Source organism: Desmodus rotundus, chromosome 1, assembly GCF_022682495.2.
Source record: "Desmodus rotundus isolate HL8 chromosome 1, HLdesRot8A.1, whole genome shotgun sequence".
Classification (NCBI taxonomy): Eukaryota; Metazoa; Chordata; class Mammalia; order Chiroptera; family Phyllostomidae; genus Desmodus; species Desmodus rotundus.
In genome coordinates, this window is record NC_071387.1 from 138,161,690 (window position 1) to 138,187,745 (window position 26,056).

At 38.6% G+C, this 26,056-nt stretch overlaps 1 protein-coding gene across 19 annotated transcripts in view; it reads left to right on the forward strand.

The window, feature by feature from the left end:
- Nucleotides 1–26,056, forward strand: part of PAM (peptidylglycine alpha-amidating monooxygenase) — a 283,208-nt gene that overhangs the window by 136,897 nt on the left and 120,255 nt on the right. For all 19 annotated transcript variants that reach the window (XM_053911135.2, XM_053911114.2, XM_053911113.2 and 16 more), the window contains one exon: nucleotides 22,516–22,573. In XM_053911135.2, the coding sequence (XP_053767110.1) occupies nucleotides 22,516–22,573 (58 nt within the window). The remainder of the gene's footprint in view (nucleotides 1–22,515; nucleotides 22,574–26,056) is intronic.

Here is a 26,056-nt window from a genome sequence, read left to right on the forward strand (position 1 = left end):
CTCCCCATTTTAGGTGACTCTTCTTGTTTATTTCTGTGTGTTGGATTGATTTGCTTTGACTCCCTGTCTTCATTGTGTGATGTCTGTGGTAGGAGATCTGTGGGACTCAGTTGTGCAATCTCATTGATCTCCTGAGTTATATGTTCTTGGGGTACCCTTATGCCATTCAGTTTTGGTTGTTTGGGGGGTCATTCTTTGGTGGGTTCTTCCCTCTGGCTAGTTATCTGAGAGTCGTATCACCCACCACGTCTTTTATGCTGTTGTACAGGTGCTGCCAGAGCAAAACAATACAACCCAAGAAACAAAACACGCTCACATTAATAACTTCCACCCACAATCACAATACCAACAGCAAATGAGCAAATATTAGTAAAGGTGTAAAGAGATTAAAACTATTATAAGAAAGGAAAAATGAATGTGCCATATGACTAACTGAAAGAAAAATGATTTTTTTGAGAGTAGAGGGAGGAGAAATAATGAGAGTAGGGAATAGAAACAAGGTGAAGAAAGAAAGAAAATAGAATTTACATCATAATTTTAAAAAGAGGGGAAGGAAGCAACATAGAGCAAGAAAATATAGTAAGAGATTTAAAAAAATTAAAAACAATAGTGAAAAACATAGGAAGCAAATTGGAAAAAATGATCCACCCCAGCAATATCAACAACAGTGAGCAAAGATTAATACCAGTGGAATGGGAATAAGGGAAAAAGAAAGAAAAAATATGATGAGATGTTTAGAGGAGAGAAAAGCGATTTTGAGATGATAGAGGGAGAAGATATACTAATAGTGAGGAATAAAAACCACACTAAGAGAGGGGGGGAAAAGTAAAATTTAAAATTAAAAAAAAGAAAGGGCAGAAGGAAGGCAAAATGGGGTAGGAGAGGGGGAACGGTAAAATTTAAGATTTGAAATTAAAAAAATAGTGAAGATCTAAGAATAAAATTGAAGAAATGCAACAACCACCACATCAACAACCAACGAGCAAAGGTTAATAAAGGTGGAGAAAGAATAAGGTATTTTAAGAACAGGAGAAAGAACATGAGATGACTAATGACAACAAAAATGGTTTTGAGAGGCTGGAGAGTGGAGAAATAGTATGAGTGTGAAATAGAAACAAGTTGTAGCCAGTAAAAAGTCAAATTTAAAGCAAAAATAAGAAGAGGAAGGAAGAAGGTAAAGTGGAGTAAAAGAAGGGAAAAGCAAAATATGAGATTTGAAATAAACTAAAATAAAAAATAGTGAAATGACAGGCGCAAACTTGAAGGAAAAAAATGAATGTTAAAAAGCTATGCAGGAGAGAAAATAATTCAAATAATATAGAAGACTGTGCTGGAGTTTATCTCAGTAGAATCCAGTGTTCACCAATGTCTTCTCTTTCTGTATCCGTTCCTGGCAATGTCGAATGGTGTCCTACTCTAGCCCTAGGCAGCCTGTTCAACACTACAGGGGATCCACTGTCTGTGTCTGTCTCCTTCACACTTGTCTGGGCCCCACTGTTCTGCCCTTCCAGCTTTCCACCAGCCCAGGACTCAGGAGTGGTTCATTTAACGACCCGAGAGCACCGCCAGTACTTTCTCCACCTGCCTCCAGAAGGGGCTTCTGGTGCAATTAGGAAGGTGCATACCCTGTGTCACCTCTGGAGGGCACTGTTCAGTTTTCTGGGAAGATGGTGGGAGTGTTTCCCTGCCCCCTCACCATACATCTTGGTCTGTCCCAGATTCTTTCCAATAATGTATGGTTTCTGGTAAATTAGCTGTCCATTTCCTGTGATGGGCCAATCTGTGTAAGAGAGGCAGCTCTTTTCTGCTTGGTGTAGACAGCAGCTCTGTCTAAGCACTGAGGCTGGTCAGGGTCCTGAACCCCGCTTGTTGCTCCTGTCTCTAATCTCTGCTTTACTAGTTTCAGTGGATCAGGGCCCAAGGAACAGGGTAGCTCATAGTGTCTGGCAGAAAGGCCGTTTCAGAGCTTTTCCTTCTTTCTGCTGTGGATATGTGCCCAGCAGGGGGCTCCTGAGCCTGGCCTCACTGATCTGTAGAGCCTAGAATCCCACAGGTCAGGTTTGGGCTCACCTGCCTATGAGGGGACCTGCCTGGCTGCAGCAAATCTCAGGTGTTCAGCTTCTGGCTGTCCGATCCCCAGCCTGCTGCTCTCACAGGAGACTCTGCCCAAACTCTCCACTCTGCACAGTACCCTGCATGCCAGCCATGCTGGGCTGGGCCCCACATTGCCTTCAGCATTACCCTGTCCCTTTGAGTTCTTTGTTGGCAGAGCTGCTATGCACAAACACACACACACACACACACACACACACACACGAGCCCAGGATCCCCTGCCAAGTCCTGTGTCTCACCTCAGCTCCTCTTTTGAAAAAATTTCTGTGTGGCCCCCTCATTGAACACTGAGCCCAGGGAGGCCTGTTCTCTGCATGCTTCTCTTTCCCCAAAAAGCACAAAGTCTCTCCTAGTCATAACTGGCCACAGCCTCTCAGCGCCTGTGATAGTTTTAGATAAAGATTATCTCTGGATCTCTCCGGGATAGCACTGGGAAGAGTCCTGCAGATACACTATCACACAGGGTAGTGGCAGGGTGCACTCACTGCTCCCTCCAGTGATTCCCAGTCTTGGACAGGTCTGCTTTTGCCACACTGTTTCTGCAGCCAGCACTGCCGTGGCTGCTGCCCTGTGCCCCTGGATCTCACAGCTCCTGAACCTATCTGCCACCTCCTCAGTCAGAATCTGTCCCATTCATGGTTTCCATGGTGCTGAGGGTCAGGGAGTCAATAGCCCCTTTCTCAGTAAGTACCACAGTCTCTGGATCCTGGCTCCTGGCGGTGGCCGGGTGCATGACCCTCCTTGGGGTAGAGGACACAGAAACACATCTGGATGCTGAGAAGCGGGCACTCTGGAGACTTCTTCCCAAGGAGGATATTTTAAATTTCTCAGAATAGCTCCCACCCCAAATCTGCAATCAGAAGTTCTGAGCAGGGCAGCAGTGGCCACTGCTCCTCCTCTAGGATGGCCTAGACTGCCTGCTCTCCAGTGTCCTGCAGATGGGCGGGCTCTTGCCTACTCATGCACAGGCCCGGCACACTCATCTGTGTACACATTCACTCACAAATGCTCTCACTCACTCTCAGCTGGATTTCCGAGTTTATTGCTCTGAGGTTTAGCAAGACCAGTGCAGTCCAAGCAAGTAGATGGAACTTACTCTGCAGCCATTTTGTGTATCTTCAATTTCTTTCCTCAGTGTCCTATAATCCTATAATTTTCTGAGTACAGGTCTTTTACATTCTTGATTAAATTTATTCCCAAGTATTTTACTTTATTTCTTTTCTGAAAGTATATTTTATTGATTATTATATTATAGTTTTCCCAATTTCTCCTTCTTTGCCCCCCTTACCCAGTATCCCCCTTCCCTCCAGCAGTCCTTCCCCATTGGTTCATGTCCATGGGTTGTGCATATAAGTTCTTTGGCTTCTCTATTTCCTACACTATTCTTAACATCCCTCTGTCTATTTTGTACCTATCAATTATGACTCTTAATCCCTGTACCTTTTCCCCCATTCTCCCCCTTCCTCCTCCTCACTGATAAACCTCCAAATTTTCTCCCTATCTAGGATTCTGTTCCTGTCTTAGTTGTTTACTTGGTTTGTTTTTGTTTTTTAGATTTAGTTTTGATAGTTCTGTTTGTTATCATTTTAATGTTCATAATTTTTCACTTTTTAAAGATTTTTAATTTATTTTTAGAGAGAGAAAGAGAGGGAGAGAAACATCAATGTGTGGTCGCCTCTCACATACCCCCTACTGGGGACCTGGCTTACAGCCCAGGCATGAGCCCTGACTAGGAATTGAACCAGCGACCCTTTGGTTTGCAGGCTGGCACTCAATCCACTGAGCCACACCAGCCAGGGCTAATCTTTTTCTTCAATAAGTCCCTTTAACCTTTCATATAATAAGGGCTTGGTGATGATGAGCTCTGTTAGCTTTACCTTGTCTGGGAAGTACTTTATCTGCCCTTCCATTCTAAATGATAGCTTTGCTGGATAGAGTAATCTTGGTTATATGTCCTTGCTTTTCATCACTTTGAATACTTCTTGACTGTCCCTTATAACCTGCAAAGTCTCTTTTGAGAAATCAGTTGACAGTCTTATGGGAACTCCTTTGTAAGTAACTCTCTGCTCTTTTCTTGCTGCTTTTAAGATTCTTTATCTTTACCCTTTGGCATTTTAATTATGATGTGTCTTGGTGTGGTCTTCTTTAGGTCCAACTTTTTTGGGACTCTCTGTGCCTCCTGGACTTGTATGTCTATTTTGCTCACCAAATTAGGGAATTTTCTTTCATTTTTTTTTTCAAATAAGTTTTCAATTTCTTGCTCTTCCTCTTCTCCTTCTGGCATCCCCATCATTCAGATTTTGGCACTTTTGGAGATGTCCTAGAATTTTCTTATTCTCTCCCTTTTTTTTTTGAATTCTGTTTCTTCATTCTGTTCTGATTGACTGTTTATTTCTTCCTAATGTTCCAAATTGTTGATGAACCCTGGCTTCCTTCCCTTCACTGTTGGTTACCTGTGGGTTTTCCTTTATTTCTGTTAATGTAGCCTTCATTTCTTCCCTTATGCTTTTTCCATACTCAGTGAGTTCTTCGAGCATCCTTATCCACCAGTGTTTTGAACTCTGCATCTGATAGGTTGGTTATCTCTGTTTTGTTTCATTCTTTTTCTGGGGTTTTGCTCTGTTTTTTCATTTGGGCCATATTTCTTTGTCTCTCCCATTTGGCAACCTCCCTGTGTGTGTCTCTGTGTATTAGGTAGAGCTGCTTTGACTCCGTCTTGGTGCACCTGTTAACTTGTATGGGAAGAGCCTTAGGTATTCACCAGGGCAGGGCAACCCACTTCATTGGTTTGTGGCTCTGTATGTGGGGGAGAGGTAAGAGAGGGGACAATGCTGCTTCTTGGCTGCTGGAGGCTTGCTTGGCACTCACACAACTTCCAGTCAGTTCCCCAATTTCCTGCATGCAACTGGTGCCCCTCTAGCTGTTGCCCCGGTGTTGGTTCCCAGGTAAGTGGCATTGCATACATTCTGGGACCATGTGGGCCCTTTAAACAGACTCTCCAGAGAGACTGGCAGTTTTCCCCGCCACCGCCATCCCCACTGGTTTTTACAGCCAGAAATTTGAGGCTTTATTTCCCAATGGTAAAATCCTGGGGTGCACAGTCTAGCCTAGGGCTGGGATCGTTCATTCACCAGATATCCTTCCCGACTTTTATTCACCACAAGTGAGTAAGGGACCACCTGTTCTGCTGGCCACTGTGGCTGCCTTGTCATTGCCACATCACCACTTCATCACCACACCGTGACCTCTCTGCCCCAGTTCCTAGTCTCAGCCCCTCCTACCTGTATGGATGAATATGGGTTTTTATTTAAAAGAATATGTCTCCTTGGTTGTCAGACTTCCATACAGTCAATTTTCTGTTAGTTCTGGGTATTTTTTGTTTTGAGGTTACTTGTGATCCTTCTTGTGGTTGTGCAAGGAAGCAAAGCATGTCTACCTATGCCTCCATCTTGACCGAAGTCCTTCTATTTTATTTTCTGATGTAATAATAAATAGAATTGTTTTCTTAGTTTCCCTTTCTGATAGTTTATTATTGGTGTATAGAGACACAATTCACTTCTGGTTATTTATTTTGTACCCTGCTATTTTAATGAATTCATTTATTGGTTCTAGTAATTTTATAGTGGAATCTGTAGGCTTCTCTATGTACAGTTTCATGTCATCTGGAAAAAAATGACAGTTTTACTTCCTTTCCAGTTTGGATGACTATTACTCATCTTGTCTGATTGCTATGGCTGGGATTTCCAGTACTATGCTGAGTACCATTTATGATATTAGACATCCCTGTCTTGTTCCCAGTCTTAAGGGAAAACTTGTAGTTTTTACTCATGGAATATGATTTTGGCCATGGGTTTGTCATATATGGCCTTTATTATGTTGAAGTATGTTTGTTTTATTCCCACTTTGCTAAGGATTTGTTTTTTTATCATAAATAGGTGTAGGATTTTATCAAATGCTTTTTTTTGCATCTATTGATATAATCATATGGATTTATCCTTCATTTTATGTGGTGTATCACATTTATTGATTTGCAGATATTTTACCAACCTTGCATCCCTGGAATAAATCACACTTGATCATGATGTATGATCTTTTTAATGTATATCTGATTCCTGTTTGCTAACATTTTCTTGAGGATTTTAGCATCAATCTTCATTAGAGATATTGGCTTATAATTTTATTTCTTTGTAGTGTCTTTATCTGGTTTTGGAATTAGAATAATTCTAGCCTCATAAAATGAGCTTAGGAGTCCTCCCTCGTCTTAAGTTCTTTGGAATCATTTGAAAAGCATAGGTGTTAGTTCTTCTCAAAATGTTTGGTAAAATTTACCTGTGAAGTCATCTGGTCCAGGATTTTTTTGTTGATAGTTTTTTGATTACTGCTTCAATTTCATTAGTGGTAGTTGGTCTACTCAGATTTTCTGATTCTTCCTGATTCTTCCTGATTCAGTTTTGGAAGATTATATGTTTCTAGGAATGACATAGTAGATCAGATGGATTATCTTCAGAGCATTTCACCTCAGAGCTACAGAATATACATTCTCTCCAATTGCACATGGAACATTTTCTAGGATAGACCACATATTAGGACACAGAACAAATCTCATTAACTTCAAAGATTGAAATCATATCAAGCATCTTTTCTGACCATAATAGTATGAACCAGAAATCAGTCACAAGAAAAAAACTGAAAGACACACAAAGACATGTAGGCTAAATAGCATGTTACTAAACAATGAAGGGGCTAACAATAAGATCAAAGCAGAAATCAAAAAATGTCCTGAAACAAATGAAAATGAGGACACAACAACCCAAAATCTGTGGGACATGGCAAAAACTATCCTGAGAGGGAAATTCATTGCACTACAGGCCTACCTCAAGAAATAAGAAAAGTCTCAAACACACAATCTAACTGTACACTTAAAAGAGCTTAAAAAGAACAACAAATGAAGCCCAAAGTGAGTAGAAGAAAGGATATAATAAAGACCAGAGTAGAAATCAATGAAATACAGTCTGAAAAAACAATAAAAAAGATCAATGAAACCAAGAGCTAGTTCTTCCAAAAGATAAACAACATCGACAAACCTTTACCCAGACTCAGCAAGAAAAAAAGAGAGAGGACCCAAGTACAATCAGAAATGAAAGAGGAAAAGTAAAAATTGATGCCAGAGAAGTACAAAGATTATAAGAGAATATTACAAACAAATGTATGCCAACAAGCTGGACAACCTGGATGAAACGGATGAATTCCTAGAAACACACAGTCTTCCCAAACTGAATTAACATTTTACTAACCCTACGCATTTGGAACCATGCCACATGCATGTTGCATTCATTAAGCAGAAATGCAGATTATACTCTTTCAAGGCACAGATTGCTTTTCACAAGTAATGCATTCTACTTAATCATGTGTAAAGGAACAAATCTGATGTACACATTAGAAGAACAGTTCTACCTTAGCATGCAAAAGTCACCCCACGCAACACACCTGACAGCATTTTGGAAGAGGAGGGTGTTAAAAATAGTGAGAACAGTGCCGCTTCACCTTGCATGCCCCCCCCCACCGGCTAATGAAAACATTTGCCATGGCAACACGACTTACACAGGGCAGGTGATGTGTCTGAGACATTGGAGTGTTTCCTTTCATAGATCTCAGATGCACACACAGTTAACACTTTAACACTCTTAGTTAATGATTTTATGTATAACTGAAAAAAGCTTTACTTATTTTTAAATGTTTTAATTTGGAAATAGAATCCAAAACAAAACAACAAACTCTTAACAAAAACTGACATCGAATTAAATACAAGCAGAAGAGTACTCCTGAAATATTTTACCCTTCACCATTTATGGAAATAAAATTTTTTTCATATGGTAAGCTCTACTGACATTATGCCATTTGCTTCCAAATGAATGATCATTTTGCTTTTATAAAGATGCAAATTCTCTGTTTACCTCAGTATTTCTACAACTGATGTTATAATATTTAGCTTTTCTATTTTGGACATGTTAAAATATTCATTTTTTCCCTTAATGTATATTTCATAAATACTAAAGCAGTATTCACAGATATTTTACTGCTGTGGTTTCAGCTACTTGCTGTAGACTTTGAAGGCAGACACCATAGATGTAAGAAAGAAAATAGACTGGCAGCCTGGTAGAGTTAAGTATTTAAATGGTGACTGTAATGAGGTCAAACAAGTTTACAAGTTAACTAGTTAACTAATAGTTTCTGTATTGCTTTTCTGCAGTCATAACCATTCCATAATACAAAATGGAGAGAATTGTGCTCAGGGGTGAGGAAATTAAGTTCCTACCCTAAACAGGTCAGAGTTGAGAGTAAAAAATTTATCTTACTCAGCGTGAATTCTCGGATTCTGCCAGAGGTTATATATACTTGTTCCATCTTCTGCCTACCATGTGTTTAATCAGCCCCATTAAACTTGTGTCTAGAAACCTGACGTGGCTGTCAGGTACAAGGGGACTTTAGTCCTCCCATCAGTTATGGTGGAGTCAGTTGAAGTACATAGGTGTTTAATACAGTCACTGCCCACAGTATTCCCTTTTCACTTTGGTTTGTGATGTCCAGAAAGCCTTCTACAATAACCAAAGAGATTTCAAGTACCACTCAAGCAACTAAAAGCCAAATTTAGCACTATTTTAATGCATTCAAGTCTGCTGCTGTTAGGAGACTCCAAGTTCATTGGAAAACTGTATACCACTTATTTTCCCTCTTCCCTTTTTTTCTCAACGTGTACATATTTCCCAAGGTGCAATAATATCAGTTGTCCAAAATAAGTTTACCAATATATGGATATATGAAATGCAAGATAGTTTCCTTGCATTTATTTTAGTAAATCTTCTAGAACATATTTATTGTGGTTAAGAAATTTATAGAGAAGAGAAATTTCAAACCTGGGAATCACTCTTAAAGTGATTGAAGGAAACACAATTAAATTGAGAATGACCTTGTCTCCTTGTTGAGGATGTCAGTTCAGGAAATCACTGACTGACAGTGAATTTTTTTCTTTGAGATGAATCCAAATCTAGTGACATCTAAATGTATCATCCCATATATATTAATATTAGTAGAGTTAATTTAGGCATATATTAAATTTTAAAGTAATCTTATTGGAGCATTGAAATATAAACAAGATTAAACTTATTTTTCCAACTCTTGACTTTCTGAATATTAGTCTACCAGTACATTTTCTCCTCTGGGCTTTTATCAAATAACCTTCAGTCACCACTGTGACACCAGCATAGTTAGTCACTCTAACGTACATAACCTATTGTGTACTGCAATCAATAAAATAGCCCCGTTAGCTAACTGTTATTTACAATATTACTTCCACGGCTGGGAGGAAGTCTGAATTCCCCCATTTTCTACCACACTTAGCGTGTTATTCCCCGATGCCGCTGAATTTCTTGATGTTATTCTGCCTGTTAAAATTGGTTTGCACTGCATCTCCACCTATTGAAATCAGACCCCATTCATTAAGTTGCAGAATATGTTTCCCTTTCCCTACAAAGCAACCAGATTCCCTGAAACTGATCTGATCTGAGGGCCATGATAATGTGTATCACTTATGGACCAGTTGTGTTGTTGCTTACAGTGATTCATTCTCATGTTTTAGATCTCTCACTGAAACCCGTGACTGCATCTTACTCTTTCTTGAGCAACATTTTTGTTAGTTTATGCTCATACTGAGCAAACAATCATCTGTATTTAAAAGAAGCCATCTCATACCTGTGCTGCAGCCAATATAGTATTTACACAGTATTTTGTATTGTGTCTTTACATGGACGGTACTCAGTGAATAATCAGCAATTAATTGATCTTCCATGAATCTATGCCTAGCTCTCCTGCTCTTGGGTATATGTAGGAAAGCAAGTTGGCCGAGGGCCCATATAAAGGTTGTCTGTCTAGTTACGGCTATATTCCTAGTACCTTGCACAGTGCCTAAAATATTTCTTTAGATTAGATGTTTATTGGTTGTGTTCTTTGGTCAAGGCATAAGGCACATTACCAAATAAGGTTGATTAGGAAATTAAATGTCTCCTCTCCTTGGTTAAAGTGGTTGGGATCACATTAGACTGTTTACCTTCTTAATGGTCTAAATTCTAGGTGCCTATAACTCTTTTTCACCCTGTCCTTTGAAATGTCTTTCAAATGTGTCCCTTTTCTTCTCTGCCACAGTGACACTGTTTTCCTTCTCACCCTGTGCTTCCTACACTCCCTGCCCAGCCTTTGCCCTCGCCGTGTTCTTGCTCTCCCTCTGTGTCTCCCTCTGTGTCTCCACCGGGCAATGCCTTCCCAGCTTCCAGACGTCAACCTAAGCAGCATTTTCACAGAGAAGTTTCTCCTGACCTCCTCTCCTTCCCCCACCCCTCCCGCTCCACCCCACCCCCGCCTTTCAGAGAGCTGTCATTTTTCTCATAGCCCCACACGCCTCTTTCAGAGTACCCTTCACAACCTCAAGTTTACATTTGTTCACGTCACTACTCAAGCATGCCTGTTTCCTCGCTGGACCTCAGACTTTGTGAGGGCAGGAAACACATCTGTTTCTGCTCAGCGTTGTATGCACCCTGTCTAGTCCAGGACCTGGCAACAGTAGACTCAGTATACATTTGAGGGATAGTTGGGTATATGGGGCATGTGGCTGGATGAATGGACAGAATTCCGCTGTTAATCTCCTGTTACAGACTCAACCCAAACCAAGAGCGGTGCCTCCTGGTTTGTTCCCAAACTGCTGTTGTATCCCCATTACTCATTCTCAGTTCCATCAGTGTTCTTCCTAAAGGACGACACTCATGAATTCGTGCCCTGCCCTTCACTCACTGGCCATGACTAATAGCACATCCAAAAAGATCACATCTGAATTCTCATCTCCCAGCCCCTTTCATTATCTGGTTTGATTCAGTCTTCCTTTCTCAGAACTCTCTACAGTGTCACCTCAATGCCTATTAGCCCACCACATTGTCTCTGCTTCCACCATGCTTCCATGGCTGGGTTTCGTTCAAATGCAGTTTTCAACTCCCAACTCCGGGGATCTCCCTGTTCCTTTGTCTATGTGAATTCTTCCCTTCCTACACAGAGACTCAGCTTCTCTGCTCAGGGCCTCTCTGATGCTAAGAGAAGCCTACAGTCACTTCCTGTCTTTGAGGCTCCCATTTTATCATTTTCTAAATATTAAGAAATGCCAAAGCAGGAGTATAAATACAAGGAAGCATTCTACCTGCCAGATGTTCTCCATTGGACTCCCCAGATGTACTTTCCACTCTTCTTCAGCCTACTCCTGGCTCCAGGAGACTGACCCTTACGGACTCCATGGATAGGCTTTCATGTTCTCTGGCATCCAGTTGCTGGAGTCAATGGGAAGACTGGAAAGAAAGAGGAAGAGGTCAGGGCATTTATTTCCTTGGCTCCTTCTCTGTTGGGCAGCAGGTCAACAGGGACAGGGTTTCTCCCTATGCCATAGGCTCCTGTCATCTTCTCCTATGGCTAAAGCAGTTTCTGGTTTTAATAACTTCCTCTTCTTTCCTCATACTTTATTATCTTCACCTGAGGGTAGAACATTTTTTCACTGCCTTTTAGGGAGAGGAAGGGGGGGGAGAGAGAGAGAGAGAGAGAGAGAGACTGAGAGAGAAATATCAACTTGGCTGCCTCCTCATATGAGCCCCTACCGGGAACTGAACCTGCAGCCTGGGTATGTACCCTAACTGGGAATGGAACATTCAAACCAGCTGAGCCACACCAGCCAGGGCTTGCCTCATATGTCTTTGAGTGGTAACAGCTGCTACTTTGTAAATTCCTGAAGTGTTTCAAAACCCCATACTTGCTTCCCTTAACCTAGCCCACAACTTTGTCCTTGGTTACTCCGTTAAACTTTCCTCAATTGACCCCTTTATTTGTGCCCTGTTTTCTAAAGTAACTTTGACTGATATATTTTAAATATTAAATATAACAAAGTAATACTTTCATTATAGAAATGGTACAGCATAATATACAGTGCCATTCACAAACATATTATAGGATTTTTAAACTATATTAAAACTGTGTATTACAAATGGTAGGTTCTGGACACAAGTTGAAAGTTATAAGTTGTGTTATCTTTTTTCCATCCTATCTACGTCTCTCACTCTCTGTGTTTCCTTGTTAGGAGAAAAGTTCCTCTGAGCCTTAGGCCCAGGCAAACAGCCTTCCTCCCCTGCACCCTAACAGCTTCTGCCCAGGACCCAGTCAGCCCCTCTGATCTCTCCCTTCCTGAACTCCCGTCACTCTTCTAGTGCTTAACACAAAGCTTAACACCTCTCTGTTTCCTAATGGGAGCCTTTGTCTCCTCCATTAGTTCTAAAGTTTCTGAAGGAAGATACTTTTTCATACCTATTTTTATGTCCCAGAAACAAACTTTAGAGAGAATCAATATATATTTGTTGTTTGGCTTCTTGGCTGCTACATTAATTGGTTGGTAGGTTAGTTTCAAAGATTCTTGGAAACAAACTATCTTTTTTCATTTTAAACATTTTTGAAATATTTTATTTATTTATTTTTAGAGAGAGGGGAAGGGAGACAAAAAGAGAGTGAGAGAAAAATGATGCACGAGAGAAACATCGATCAGTTGCCTCTTGCACACCCCCAACCAGGGACCTAGCTTGCAACCCAGGCTTGTGCCCTAAACGGGAATTGACCCGGCAAGCTTTCACTTTGAGGGATGATGCCCAACCCACTGAGCCACACCAGCCAGGGCTGTATTTGACACATTTGAAATGAAAACTTTTACTATAAATAAAATTGTAAGGCTTGTGTGATGAAACCCCACACACCCATGAAGAATTATTAACTCATGGTTAACTCCTGTTTACCAATTATCTACCTACTTTTTTCCTCCTCCACACATACACACATTGAATTATTGGGGGGCATCTACTAGACATCGTTTCATTTAATTTCATATTGTAGTATTTCAGTATGTGTTTTAAGAGATAAATACTTTATTTGTAAAACATAATCACAGTCACCATTATTACCATCATATTATCAAATATGTAGTCAGTGTCAAATTTCTCTGATTGTTAGTTATATTTTTTAAATGTTGGCTTGTTTGCGTTGGCATCTGAATGTAGTCTACATGGTAAATCTTATTGATATGTCTGTTTTAAGAATATTGAGGTTTCATTTGTCTCTCTTTTTCTCTTGATTTATTTGCAAAGACAGTGTATTTGCCCTAAAGAGTTTTTTACATTCTAGGTTTTGCTGATTGCATCAAGAGGACTATTGAGCATGTCCCTCTGCCCTTGTATTTCCTATATTGGTATATCTAAAGGCTTGATTAGATTTAGGTTAGAGTTTTTGGCAAGAAATTTATAGGTGATGTTATATGGTACCAACGAGAAGCATACAATGTCTGAGTGTCTCTTTTCTTATGGTGTTAAACACTTATTAAATGAGGAATTGTGAGATAAGATTACTCCATTTTAAAGTTTTTTAACAGCTTTTCACCTATTGGTTTCTTGCCTAGATTCATTAGAAGTTGCTTTTGGTGTGTATTCTAATTGTCATTCCATCTGAATTTGTCAGTGGAAAATTTTCTATAAAAAAATCTTTCCCCCCCCAAACTATTTGATCACTCTTAAATTTACTTCATATTATTTATGAAGTTTATGTATTATAACTGCTGGCTATAAAAGGTCCAGTTTCCTTATAATGCCTACTAAGGGCCACTGACTATAGAAACCTATTATATAATGATAATTTAGGATTATTTAGTTTTATGGTATTTATCATGCTGTGTGTGTATGTAAGTTTGACAAAAATAAGAAAATAAAACTGATTTTAAAACATTGAATTTACTTTTTCATTTAGTATCAGGAGTTTTTCAATCGGGCTTAAAGAAGGACACCATGCACTGAAGTGCAGTATTTACATTTATAACACAAATGAACTGACGGCAAGTTAGAAAAAATGTCTGGGAAATGGGCCTTCGCAGTTTCTACAGCCGTGTGGTTCATGATGACAACAACTCCATTAACTACCGGGATGCCCTGGGAGTTTAGATACAAAGAGGAGACAACCTTTGTAGAGCAGTTCCTCTCCTTGAATTAGGAATAATGTCTTTCAGTGGAAGTTGGAAAATTACAGTGGGATAAATTTGGTTTGATAGCATTAAAAAAACGTAAATAGAATTCTTAATGGAAAAAATGACTCACTGCTTTGGAGCTATTTTGGTAGGAATAGGCCCTTTACGAAAGGTTATTAGTCACGTAGCATAACAGCATTCAACAAACTAATTCAACCAACGTTCACTGCCTGCTCAGTCCTTCTTCCAGGGGATCTTTGGGAGCACACACAAGAGCAGATCAAGGCTGCAGTCCCTAAAACACGGTCCAATGGCAGGAGACAGACTGGCAAACAGGGGACTGTGGTGCAACGCCTTATGTAGGAACAGAAGTGTTTATGGCCTGCAAAGGAAAAGCAAAGAGCGGTCCAAAGAATATTTTTATATTTGATTTTATAGTTCCTCTTATAATTTCAAGGCAAAGGATGCATACCTGTTAAAACATTCCCTTTATGAGTTGCAAATCTAAGGAAAATAATAGGTCATGGAATCACTGAGGGAGTGAAGAGAAGCAAAATGACTTTGCCCTTGATTATCATAGTTAAATGTATGACTTCATCATTAAACCTAAGTACTCCATGCCTGTTGTGCCTCTTCTTCACCTCTTTTATTAAAGAAAAAGTGTCATTTTTCAGAAGTTACAATTGTCTTCGTTTACCCTGGAATTGAATTGGCTTTCCATCTCTTATTTCCCTCGAGGTGATCAGGTTTGCTGAACAGACTGATAAAAATAGTTAGTTTCCAGCCATCTGTGCTAAAGGAGAGGAACATAGGTGTGACGAATTGCCGTTGACAACAAGGTTCAAAAAAACTAACTGTTTTTCATCCAGTGTCCCTGAACATGGGAAACAGCACAGTTTCCCTTCACATTCTACTCCCCCTGTAACCAGGAAGCCAGAGAGGAGCCCACCACTATGACCACCTGCTGAGCCTAGATAATTAATTATACACCATTATTAGTATGCTCTTTTTTGTTTCCTCTTAAACATAAGGGTGTGAAAGCTCTAAGACAGAGGTGTTCCATCACCAAAACACTTTTTTCTTCATCATCTGCTAGTACACAGTGGTAATTCCCAAAGAAGAGCCCTTGCCAGGAAAGTAGCTCCCATATCAGCTACTTGGCATCGAGAATCTTGTCATCATCAGCCACAATGTCATTATAGTTTAAAAATGCAAATGGGATTCTGGGATAAAGCAACCGAAGGATAAAATTCATATGAAAAGGGATGTTGTATAAAACCCTAATTAGGCAGCATCTATAATACAGGTTTCAGTTCAGCCTTTCTTTTTTTCTTTTTTTTTTTTTCTGAGATCCGTGAGAGCTTTAGCATCATCTCTGTCAGTTCAGCCTTTCTTACACTGAGTTTATCGCCACCGAAAGGAAGAGCGTGGTACATGCAAGATTCAACAAATATTTATAGAGCTCCCACTATGTGCCAGATACTATTCTAAATGTGTAGGACGCTAGCAGACAGTTCTATAAAAAGGTTACCTTGTGGATTAGGATGAACATCCAGAAAGTTCTTAGAAATGGAGCTTAGCTTAAGGGTAAGGACAAGAGTGGAGCCTTTTAGAGAATGCTCTTTTATAGGCATTTAAGAATGTTTTCACCTAAAATCTTCACTGTAACTATTTCTTCCAGAGCCTAATACATATAAACATAAGTGGACAACATAGTTTTTAATGTATATGGTAAGAGAAAGACTTAACAGGGAAAAGAAAATTAGGGTAGACTCCATATAAAAGTGACAGCTTAAGGAATTTTATCTGTAATTAAGGGTCTTAAGTTCTGGTTTCAGAGAGATACATTTTTTAAACCTGAGTTTTTTGCTCCAGAAAATCATCTGTGCTTTGGCATAGTTTTTCTTTGCTTTTCATTATACACTAGGTTGAAAGTTGACCCCTGAGTCACGGTAAACTTAAAGTGCATGTATTAAAATATGCTGGGCTCTGACCAGTGTGACTCAGTTAGTTGGAGCATCTTCCCGTAAACCAATGAATTGGGGTTTCATTTCTCAGTCAGGGCACATGCCTGGGTTGCAGGCCGGTCCCCAATAGCAATTTGATTCTGTTTTCCATCTGGATCAATTCAAAGAAAACTTTAAAAAATATCTTTTTCAATTGCTTTCTTCCTCTCAGTGTAACTTAAAGTCTTGTCAAAGAGGACTGAACAATTTCTGTACTTTTCTCTAGTTGGCCTGGCAGAACCACTGTCAGTTCCTGAGATTTCTACCAGTTATTTGCAGAACTAAACTTATTTAAACCCAAAGTGAGTACTGTGGGAAAATGTAGGGCTTCATGGATCCTCCGTGGTTTTTCTGGATTGGATTTAAAATGTGTGCGATCTGGGTTAGCAGAGAGATGGCTACCTGCTTTTCAAACAGGCACAAAGTAACAATTGCCATCCTGAGATGGTTCCACTGCTCTGGTTATTTAACAAGAGAAAAGTTACCCAGGACTATACTACACACAATGTAATATTTCCATGGCTTATGGCCATACACAGAGAACAACCAATTGTGAACAGCCACAGAAATAAGCAAAAGGACCATATCTAAGAGAAACTGGGTCATGTGGTCTATCAGAACACCTATTTGGGGCACCACGTTGAATAGTCTCTGTAAGAAAGATAGTCTGCAGGGATTCTTTAAGCCCAAACAATGAAAAGGGCAGTGAGGATATTATCCAGTCTAGCGTTCTACACTAGACCCTGAATGGTACCTCTGGTTTCCCAAAACAAAAATTCCTGGTTTCACGCGAACAGTTTTCACATCAAATGGTGTGCAGATGGTTTTGTTTGTCCCGCATTGATTTAAACGAGCAGTTGATGTTATTAACTGCTTATTCCATAGAAACCACCGTATCTCTGCTTACAAATGACTAAATCAAAGTAAAGAGCTCTCTTTTCTTCAATAATGTAAACAAGGTTTTACTGTTATTGCCTGCGTGAGAACTCAGTTTAAAATTAATAATAATAGAATATAATATCAGTTCTTTGCTAATAAGCACTTTTTTTTTCATTTCTAGCACACTATCTTCTTTTGTCAGGAAAATGTGCTTTTTCTGGATAGTGCCCAACAGCAGCAGTAAAGAGGCATCGGCAATATCGTGCCCCTCTTGATTCAGATTTGGCTGATGTGTCATAGCAGGCTGCACTGGGAGATGTGGCTACATAGGTTCACATGATATGTCTCCCTTTTTGTGCATCCGGGCATTATGTTAGCAGTTTGGATCTGTAGTACTTTATAGATAGTCCCCGGGCAGGAGGCTCAGGTACAGTGTTCCTCCCAGAGAGAGAAAAAGAGGGTTCATGATGATGATGCATGGAAAACTGTGAAAGGTTGTGCTGGCCGTCTGGGTTGAATTATAGAAGCATCCTGTCTAGGACGGTGTGTTTGAAGGAAGGAGCTGCTATAATGGGCAGTCAGGGGCTGTTTTTGTGTCTTCCGAATGTGTTACAGAGAAACATTGATCTGAGTTATGTATATGCTTTCAAATAGCTTTACTTTGCAGAATCAAAATAATGACAGAATCGGATAGCTGTGGCTCTGGTCTAGCTTTTTGCAGTCTGTCAACACGCTTTCATGGTGTGTTTTCAGGCGCTGTTGGAAATTTATACAGGATTTGAGCTAAAACTTCTCGTTAAATTTTGCTTGTCTTTGACTTCTTTATTTCTCCCATTAATCAAGTAAACAACTAAAACTGTGTCTAAGAACTGACATTTTCTTTTCAAATATTAAAGGGCTTTGGAAAATAGCCTCTTAATATCCATCTTTCCATAGGGGAAAGAGAAGTACTTTAGTGAATTGGATTCAAATTCCATTTCATCAATTTCCAGAATTTTTTTTTAAATCACAAACAAGTTATTTGCCTTCTTGAACTTGAGTTTTTCCATCTTTAGAAGAGTGTCTGTAAGGCCTACCTGGGGGTATTATCATGGGAAATAACTATGATGAAATCTTCCAGAATGAAGTAGGAGGCACAATCAGTGTTCTCCCTTTTATAAGGTATCATATGCTATGTACTGATCATAGTTTAAATCTTTTCTTTTCTTCTTTTTTTTTTTGTATTGTTGAATGACAGAGGTTGTACGGTCATATTTCCTTAATCAGGTCATTGTTAAATAGTGTTCCTGGTGTTCATCTTGCAAAAATGGAAAACACAATGAGTTATTTACACATATTAGTGACGTAATGATTTTATTACATTAAGAAATGTATCATTCTAGTTTTCTTCCTATCATTGCCTCAGGAAGCTTTTTTTTCAAAGTGTTTCTCAAACCCAACGTTGGTTGGTGGTAGTTAACTATGTATTTACACATTATTATAGTCTTAAAATCTTATCCAACTACTGCTTACAGCATGAAATTTAAATTATTTATTCATGGTGATGTGCTATAGAAATTAATCTGTATAGATGAGCTTATAATACTTTGGCAAAGGCCATTGTCCTGTCCATTCTTCAACAGGTTATACATCTTATTTTTAAAAAGTTGTTTATTTACTTATGGAGAACCTTAAATTTTATTTAAAATATAGGATGTAGTCTCATAGGAAAACAGGTATAAATGTGAAAAGACTCCAGAATCATAATTGAGCTAGAATATCAAATCTAAATTAAAAAATTTTTAAAATATTTAATGGGAAGAAAGTGGCAAGAAAGACACATAATTATCTCTAATAGTCTTTTTAAAAAGACTTTATTTATTTATTTTTAGACAGAAGGGAAGGGAGGGAGAAAGAGATGGGGAGAAACATCAATGTGTGGTTGACTCTCGCACGCCCTCTGCTAGGGACCTGGCCTGCAACCCAGTCATGTGTCCTGACTAGGAATCGAACCAGCGACCCTTTGGTTCTCAGGCTTGTGCTCAATCCACTGAGCCACACCAGCCAGGTCTAATAGTCTTGAAGGTATACAATCGGAGACTTTTATTTCTAACTCTGACACCACCTACCTTATTGGCCTTAAGCAAATCAAAAACCTTTATGCAAATTAGTTCCCATTTCTGTAAAAAAAAAAAAAATGCAGTGCCTGTTAGACCTACTCAGAGAATAACTGGGAGAAGAAAATAAACAAAAAAAGACTGCTTACTCACACTCAGCCAGCCTGAGGGAGACAAAACTCGGCCCTGCATCGTCTTCAAGAGTTGGGCTCTCCAGTTGTACCATGTAAATGACCCTGAGGGGTGTATCTTCTTTACGTGGATCTTGAGTTCTCAACTTAATTCTAAGTCAATCCAAACTGTGGTACCAGAATACTCCAGACCAAAATCACTAAAACCTTTTGCAGTTGCAGAGAAAAGAATAAGTTACCTTTTAGCTATTCTCTGTTCTATTGAACTGTGGTCTTCAGAGCTTTCATTTGAAGGCTTATTATTGATTTGATCCACCCTGTATTTTTAAATGTACTTATTTTTTTAATGTTTTACCTTTTTTTGGTAAAAGAATTATTCTTTATCTTGAAAAATGGGTCATAAGTAAAATCCTAAATCAGAGTATGATGGTGTGTGGGAGACCATTGCTACAATGTCTAATAGAGACGTTGCGGTCCTAAAGTAATTTTGCAGGATATTAGTTATCCTGCAGAGGATCTCCGTTATCCTTTCTTCTTCTTTTTCTTCTCCTGCTCCTTCTTCTCCTTCTCCTTTTTCAAACTTGCTTTAACATAACAGGAAGGAAACCGTTGAAATCTGAACACATTTTCATTAACAGGGAAGTTTTAAACCAATAAATACAAATTCTTAGAAGAATACTAATCCCAAGTTATTCTGCCATTTTTAAATTGCTCAACTGATAATAAGAGCAAGAATTATGATATGGATCAGATCAAATTTCAGTATAAATAGTAGTTTTCTTTATTTTGTATATGTAACCATTCTTGTGCTTAGTTGTTTTTCCTTTTATCAAAAGAACCAACTTGCTGAATTTCACACATCTATTTATGCCTATAACTTGTTTATTTCCAAAACAGCTTGAGGTGGCTTATAATAAAAATAAAGATAAAATAAAACCAAAAACTATTAGTCCAAATTTAAAATAATTTTTGTTTGGTTTGCCTTTAAGTCATTAATTGTTCACATTGCTTTGAATGATCTCTAACACCTCAGTCAGGCTGCTGATGTTCGGATCTCAGCCCCTGCACTTGTTAGTGCCCAAGGGAAACCAGGTGGACACTGTCTAAAGTGGTAAGGATAGATTTCTTCAATAATGACTATCAATAGGGAAGGGGGTCCAATGTGAACTGAACTCCACTTGCTAAAACAAAAGGCAGGCCTTTTAAAGGCTGGGCATGTTAAGAGAAAGACACTGAGGGGTGTTGGTGGGGCTTGGTCCATGTGACTAGGCCATCTGGGTTTGTTGATTGGCACTTACTCAGAAGAAAAACAAACTTCTCAATCTTTAGGACAGGAATCAGTAATGTAAGTTAGAGCAAGGCTTTCAGTGGGTAGGAATCTGAGCAGATTACCCCTTGAATGTGAGAAGACAGTTCTTGGTGGTAGAAGATTTAGATCCCACAGAGACAGAGAAAAGATGAGTTGCAAGCTTTCTTAAGAAACTGTGCTAAGAGGAGTTTCAGAAGTCTGTCTCCCTGTTGTCAGGTTTTGGTTAGGAGAGACAGTAAAGTTACTTAACCTTGATTTGCCTCAGTTTCCTCATCCCTAAAATGGGGATCATAAATATTACCGATATCATAGGAATGTGTTTTGAGGATTAAAAGACTTAATACATGTGAAGTGCTTGGAACAGTGCTGGCACATACTCAGCTCTCAATGTTATTATTCTTAGTATCTTTAAAATGGACTTCATAATAGAATCTACCTACCATATTGGATTGTTTTATTTATGAAATGATATAATACAAGTAAAGGATTGAGAATCATGCCTGGCATATTATAAACATTCAATAACTATTGGATAGAAATAGGAATTGTAGCAACAGCAGCTATAGTAGCCACTAAATATCTTCAAGTAGTGATTTGCTCATAGCTGAGGATGAACATAAAAAAAATCTTGAGCTTATTATTTTTTGCTAGAACAGAGTAGGAATACTTTTTAAGTGAGTAACTCAAAAGTTGGAGGAGTATTTATGAGCAATTTTATACATGATTGTGAGATCTTTGAGCATTATTTTGCCAATATTTTCTTGGGTTTTGGATACACAGTTCACATCTCCAGCATTTCTGTGACTTAACCTCCTTACTGTGAAATCTTCAACATTTCCCAGTACATTTTCTTCTTAGCAAAGTAAAAGGGAATTGAAATAACTATAAAACCCTTTAAGAAATGAAACAGTGTGCTCAAGTGAGAAAAATGGCATATACAGAAGGAAAAATAAAGACTGAATCATATTTCTATAATTTTTCAAGTTATAACAACTTGTTTGATATGTATTTGAACCGCCTTGAATCCCATCACAGAAATAAAATAAGAGATACAAATTCCATAGTTTTTGGCGCTAACCAGTAGGTTTAGAGAAACCCAAATGATCTCTGTTCATGTTTGTGTAGTCTGTGGATCCAGCCCTGAGCAATAATAATTCATGAAGTATGAATTATTAAATGAGTTGTCTCTATTTGCATTGGGCATATTATCAACCATAGCACACTTCACTGAACATGGATTTCTATTAAGGAAGTGATATGCATAGATGAACAGAAGCTCATTCTCTTTAAATTGCAATTTTTATCACTAAAAATTCTTGATGTTAATATATTTGATAGCAGAAAAGTAACCATTTAGATAAAAGACCAGTAACTGGAAAAGATAGAATAGTTGAGTTAATGTTAATTTGTTCAATAAACTACACAGAATTTTAAAGTAAGAAAGAATAACCAAATATAATGTTATATTTTAAGACCAACTTTTACTCATTGTACATCTCTAATTAACATTTTAGGGAATTGTAAAGTGATTCAGGAAATTAAATCCTTAATTATGCAAATAGCAAATATGGTCAAAACAAACTCCTACCATTTTTAAATTAAATGCAATTAATTGTTACTCTTCATATAAGCTTCTAAAATGTTGCCTTTTAACTGACACATTAGAAATATTACTCACGATGAATGGCTTTATAAATAGGATTTGAGGAGTCTTAAAAACTTTTAGAGTACATAAGTACTAGAGTTTGCCCTCCACTAACCTGGCATCCAGCGTGCAGCAGGCAACTGTACCTGACTAGTCCCCTAGTTCTCTTTCAGTCATATAGCTCATTCTTTGGCTACTTATTTCTTTTTTACTAGCAGCAGTTTAATTTGAACCTTGTTCTCTTTCTTTCTTTAATAGTCTGATACATACTTCTGCATGTCAATGCGTTTGCCAACGGATGAGGAAGCCTTCGTGAGTAAGTAATGATTGCATGGGGGGCATGGTGGGCAGTTGAAGGGAGGGCAAGCTATTTGAAATCAGTGAAAGGTTCTCTTTGATGGATGTGAGCATATTAATCTTTTACTGTCAGTTTCTAAAATGCATCTATCATGCCTAATGCAGAAACAAACTAGAGAGAGCCACTGAGAGATAAGATTACAAACCGTATCTGGAGAGACTCATGAGTAATAGTAGTTAAGGGGTTGCATGCAGATGTCAATGGCTGCCAATACCATGTGGTCCCATTTGTATAGTATTGGCTTTCTGTCTGTGGCTGGATGCTTAATTCTGCTCCACTCAACAGACTGTTTATTTACTTGCTGGGTCATGCTGCAAATCGAATGCACTTAAAATCAGCTTTGGAGAATGTAATATTTTACCTGTCAGACAGGTAGATGGATAGGAAGGAAGGAAGGAGAGACTGAGAGAAGAGAAGGAGGGGTGGTGGGAGGATGGAAGGAACATTGTTCCTGTTGTCTATATTACAGAATAAGGGGCCTCTTAAGTGACAGGCCTTTCTCTAACTGGATCTTTGAATCAGATCGGAAAAAGTGACAGAGCACCATCTGTTTTCATCTAGGTTGTTTTAATTTGAACCTCCCTATGGCAGACTTTTAACTGTTTAGGGAAGAGGTGTGATTGGCAGATCATTCGTGGGTCTGTTTTTTTCTCCTGCTTCACTTTTCTAGTTTGAAATGTTGATTTTGGAGATAAAGCAATGATAATGAGAATTGTACTTTGGTCCCTTGGAACTAATCTTCAAGTAGGCCGTCTGAAACAGCTGTATGGGGACTACGCAATGTATATAGTAGCCTCGGGGCCATCTGACGACGAATTTCCATGAGGTGCTCCCCATAGGAATATACATTATAGATCTGTAAACCCAGAGCAATGCACACTTACTATTTTTTCACACACTTTGGTGGTAATCACAATAGAAAATATACCTATAACAATACTCTCTAAACAAAATTGCCTCCATAGTTGAAATTTCTAAAGATGAAAGTCACACCTTGGGAAATTGAGCATTGCTGATCTTTGTTACTTTTGTAATAATCGAACATTACCAAGAAAAAAGGAAGGGCAGTGTTCCCAGATCCTGAACTATGAGGACAGGAAAATAATATAAGTTCCTAACTAGTATTTTGAGCAATACCAAATGTGACTTAGAATATAAATTTATCAGTAAAATGTCAACTTTAAAGATTTCCTCAGTTTCATATCCACATGATTGGAAACCAAGGAGAAAATAATAATTACTCATAAAAGATTTTATATGTTTTTATTTTTTTACTAATTTTATGTTTTCTTTGTCCAAGTTCAGAGAGAGTTTTGTTTCCTCCTGTTTCACAATTGCTTTAAAGGGAAGGTCACTCCACCACTCTGTGTTCATGTGAAGGTCCTGGTTCCCAACAGTAATACAAGTCTCACATTGATAGGTTACTGGTTTGTTTCTGGAGGTTGCTAGTAGTATATGATTTCAGAGCTAGTGACTGTAAGGACTATAAATATATATCCTGGAAGGTATTACTGTTCTCAGTATAAATGTTTACTTTCTCATAATTTAAAATTGAAAAGTATAAGTGAATGTAGTCAATCAAGAAAAATATTCACAGGAGACACATAAAGGACTGTATGAGAACCAGGGTACTAAACCTTCCTGCATTCTGTTAGAGAACTCTCTTCTAAGACTCAACTGTCCCCAGTTCTAAGGTCCTTAATGGATCTTATAAGATTAATAAGTCATTTCAGTATTTCTTCTCTTTATTGCTGGGAGGATTATATGAATACTAAAGATTCTGTCATCTTTACAAAACAGTTGTTTCATGTTCAGTGTGACTCCCTTACTGTGCTACCCGACGCATTTTGTGGTTACCATTATTTGCATAATCCAGCAACCACAGAAGTTTAGGTGTAGGCAAATTAGAACTGGAAAACTGAAAACCAAAGAGAAGTACCAAAAGTTATTTACATAAGGAATTAGGTCATGGAAATTTGGCTTGTATCATCTCATTGATTCTCAGGACAGCCCTGAAGTCAGTCCCATTCTATGGGAGAGAAGCAGGAACATTGGTGATTCTGATTTAGTTACGTGCTAGGACAATAGTTTGTATGGAATCCCCGTGTATATAACCAGCCCACCACCAGCCTTCGTTTACGCAGAGCCTGCCAGACGCTAAGTTGCTGAAAGCTAAGCATGTTTAAGCCATTTTCCTGAAGAGGAACACAGAGTCAGAGAGGTTAGGAACATGCCCAACTTTTTGCTGGCTATGTGATACCCTACTTGTATGCCGTTTGAATCCTAACAGATTTGGGTGTGGGGATAGTGGAACAGGGAAGAAAGAAAAGAAGTTACCAAGTGGATAGATGGAGGTGAAATAGAGCGATAGTACATCTCCGTCTTCCCACATCAAATACTATTATTCTTTCATTCCGTTGTCTTCATTCTGTACTGGAAACACTCTGGTCAGTTTTGCCAAAAAGGAAGTAAACCTCAACCCATCTTACAAAAGAAAACCCTATACACATGAAATTTTAAAAATTTGCAGAAGGAAAAAAGCTTGGATATTTGTTATATGTTGGGAGAGCGATCATACACAGCTTTTCCAGACTCCCAAAGTGAAAGTTTAATAGGGGCAACCAAAGCTTTTTCACAAATGGTCTTTGTGTGGGTTGTCTCAAATTCTAGGGTGTAGGTGCCTTATCATAGGATTATGTATGGTTGGAAATGAAGACTGTAAAGGCCTATAATGTTTTGTTTATTCTTTCCTTCAGACACTTGTGTTATTTTATACCTTCTGCATTTATTATCTATGCCTTTTAAATGTTTGAATGCAGTGGGATATGTGCCACAGGGTGTATAGGGACTCAACAATTGCTTGCTTAATACGTGAGTGAACACTAAAAAAGTGTTTTGCTTGGCCATTTTCTAAGGCACAATATTGAATAGTAGCCAATTTACTTTTTTGCCTTAAATTATACTCTTGTTTGCATTTAAAGAAATAAGTGTTTTCAAGAAAAGTCTCTGTTCATAAATTCAGCAAAGTTTTACAATTCTGTGGCGTGCCAGTTAGTGGGCTAGGTGATGGGGACGGGAGCCGTGACACAAATTCAAGGAAACCGGAGCCTGGCGGAATTCTGGAGACAAGACTACAAATGCTAGGACATTTGAAAAGGACTTTCTTCTCCTTTTTCTTTGCAGATTTCTGAACAAAATAACAAAACAAAGAGTATAATTCAGATTGCATTTTTGGACTAAACATAGTCTCTTAATGGTGTTAAAAGCCAAAGTTGCATTTGAATAAATCGTAAGTTGGGCTTTCTGCTTGTGTGACTAATTAGGTTACTCATTTTAGACACACATGCTTTTTAATTTCGAGAAAATCCCATCACAATTCTCATGGAAGTTATATGTGCATATGCCTGTCATATTTACATATGAGCATACACAACACTTGAT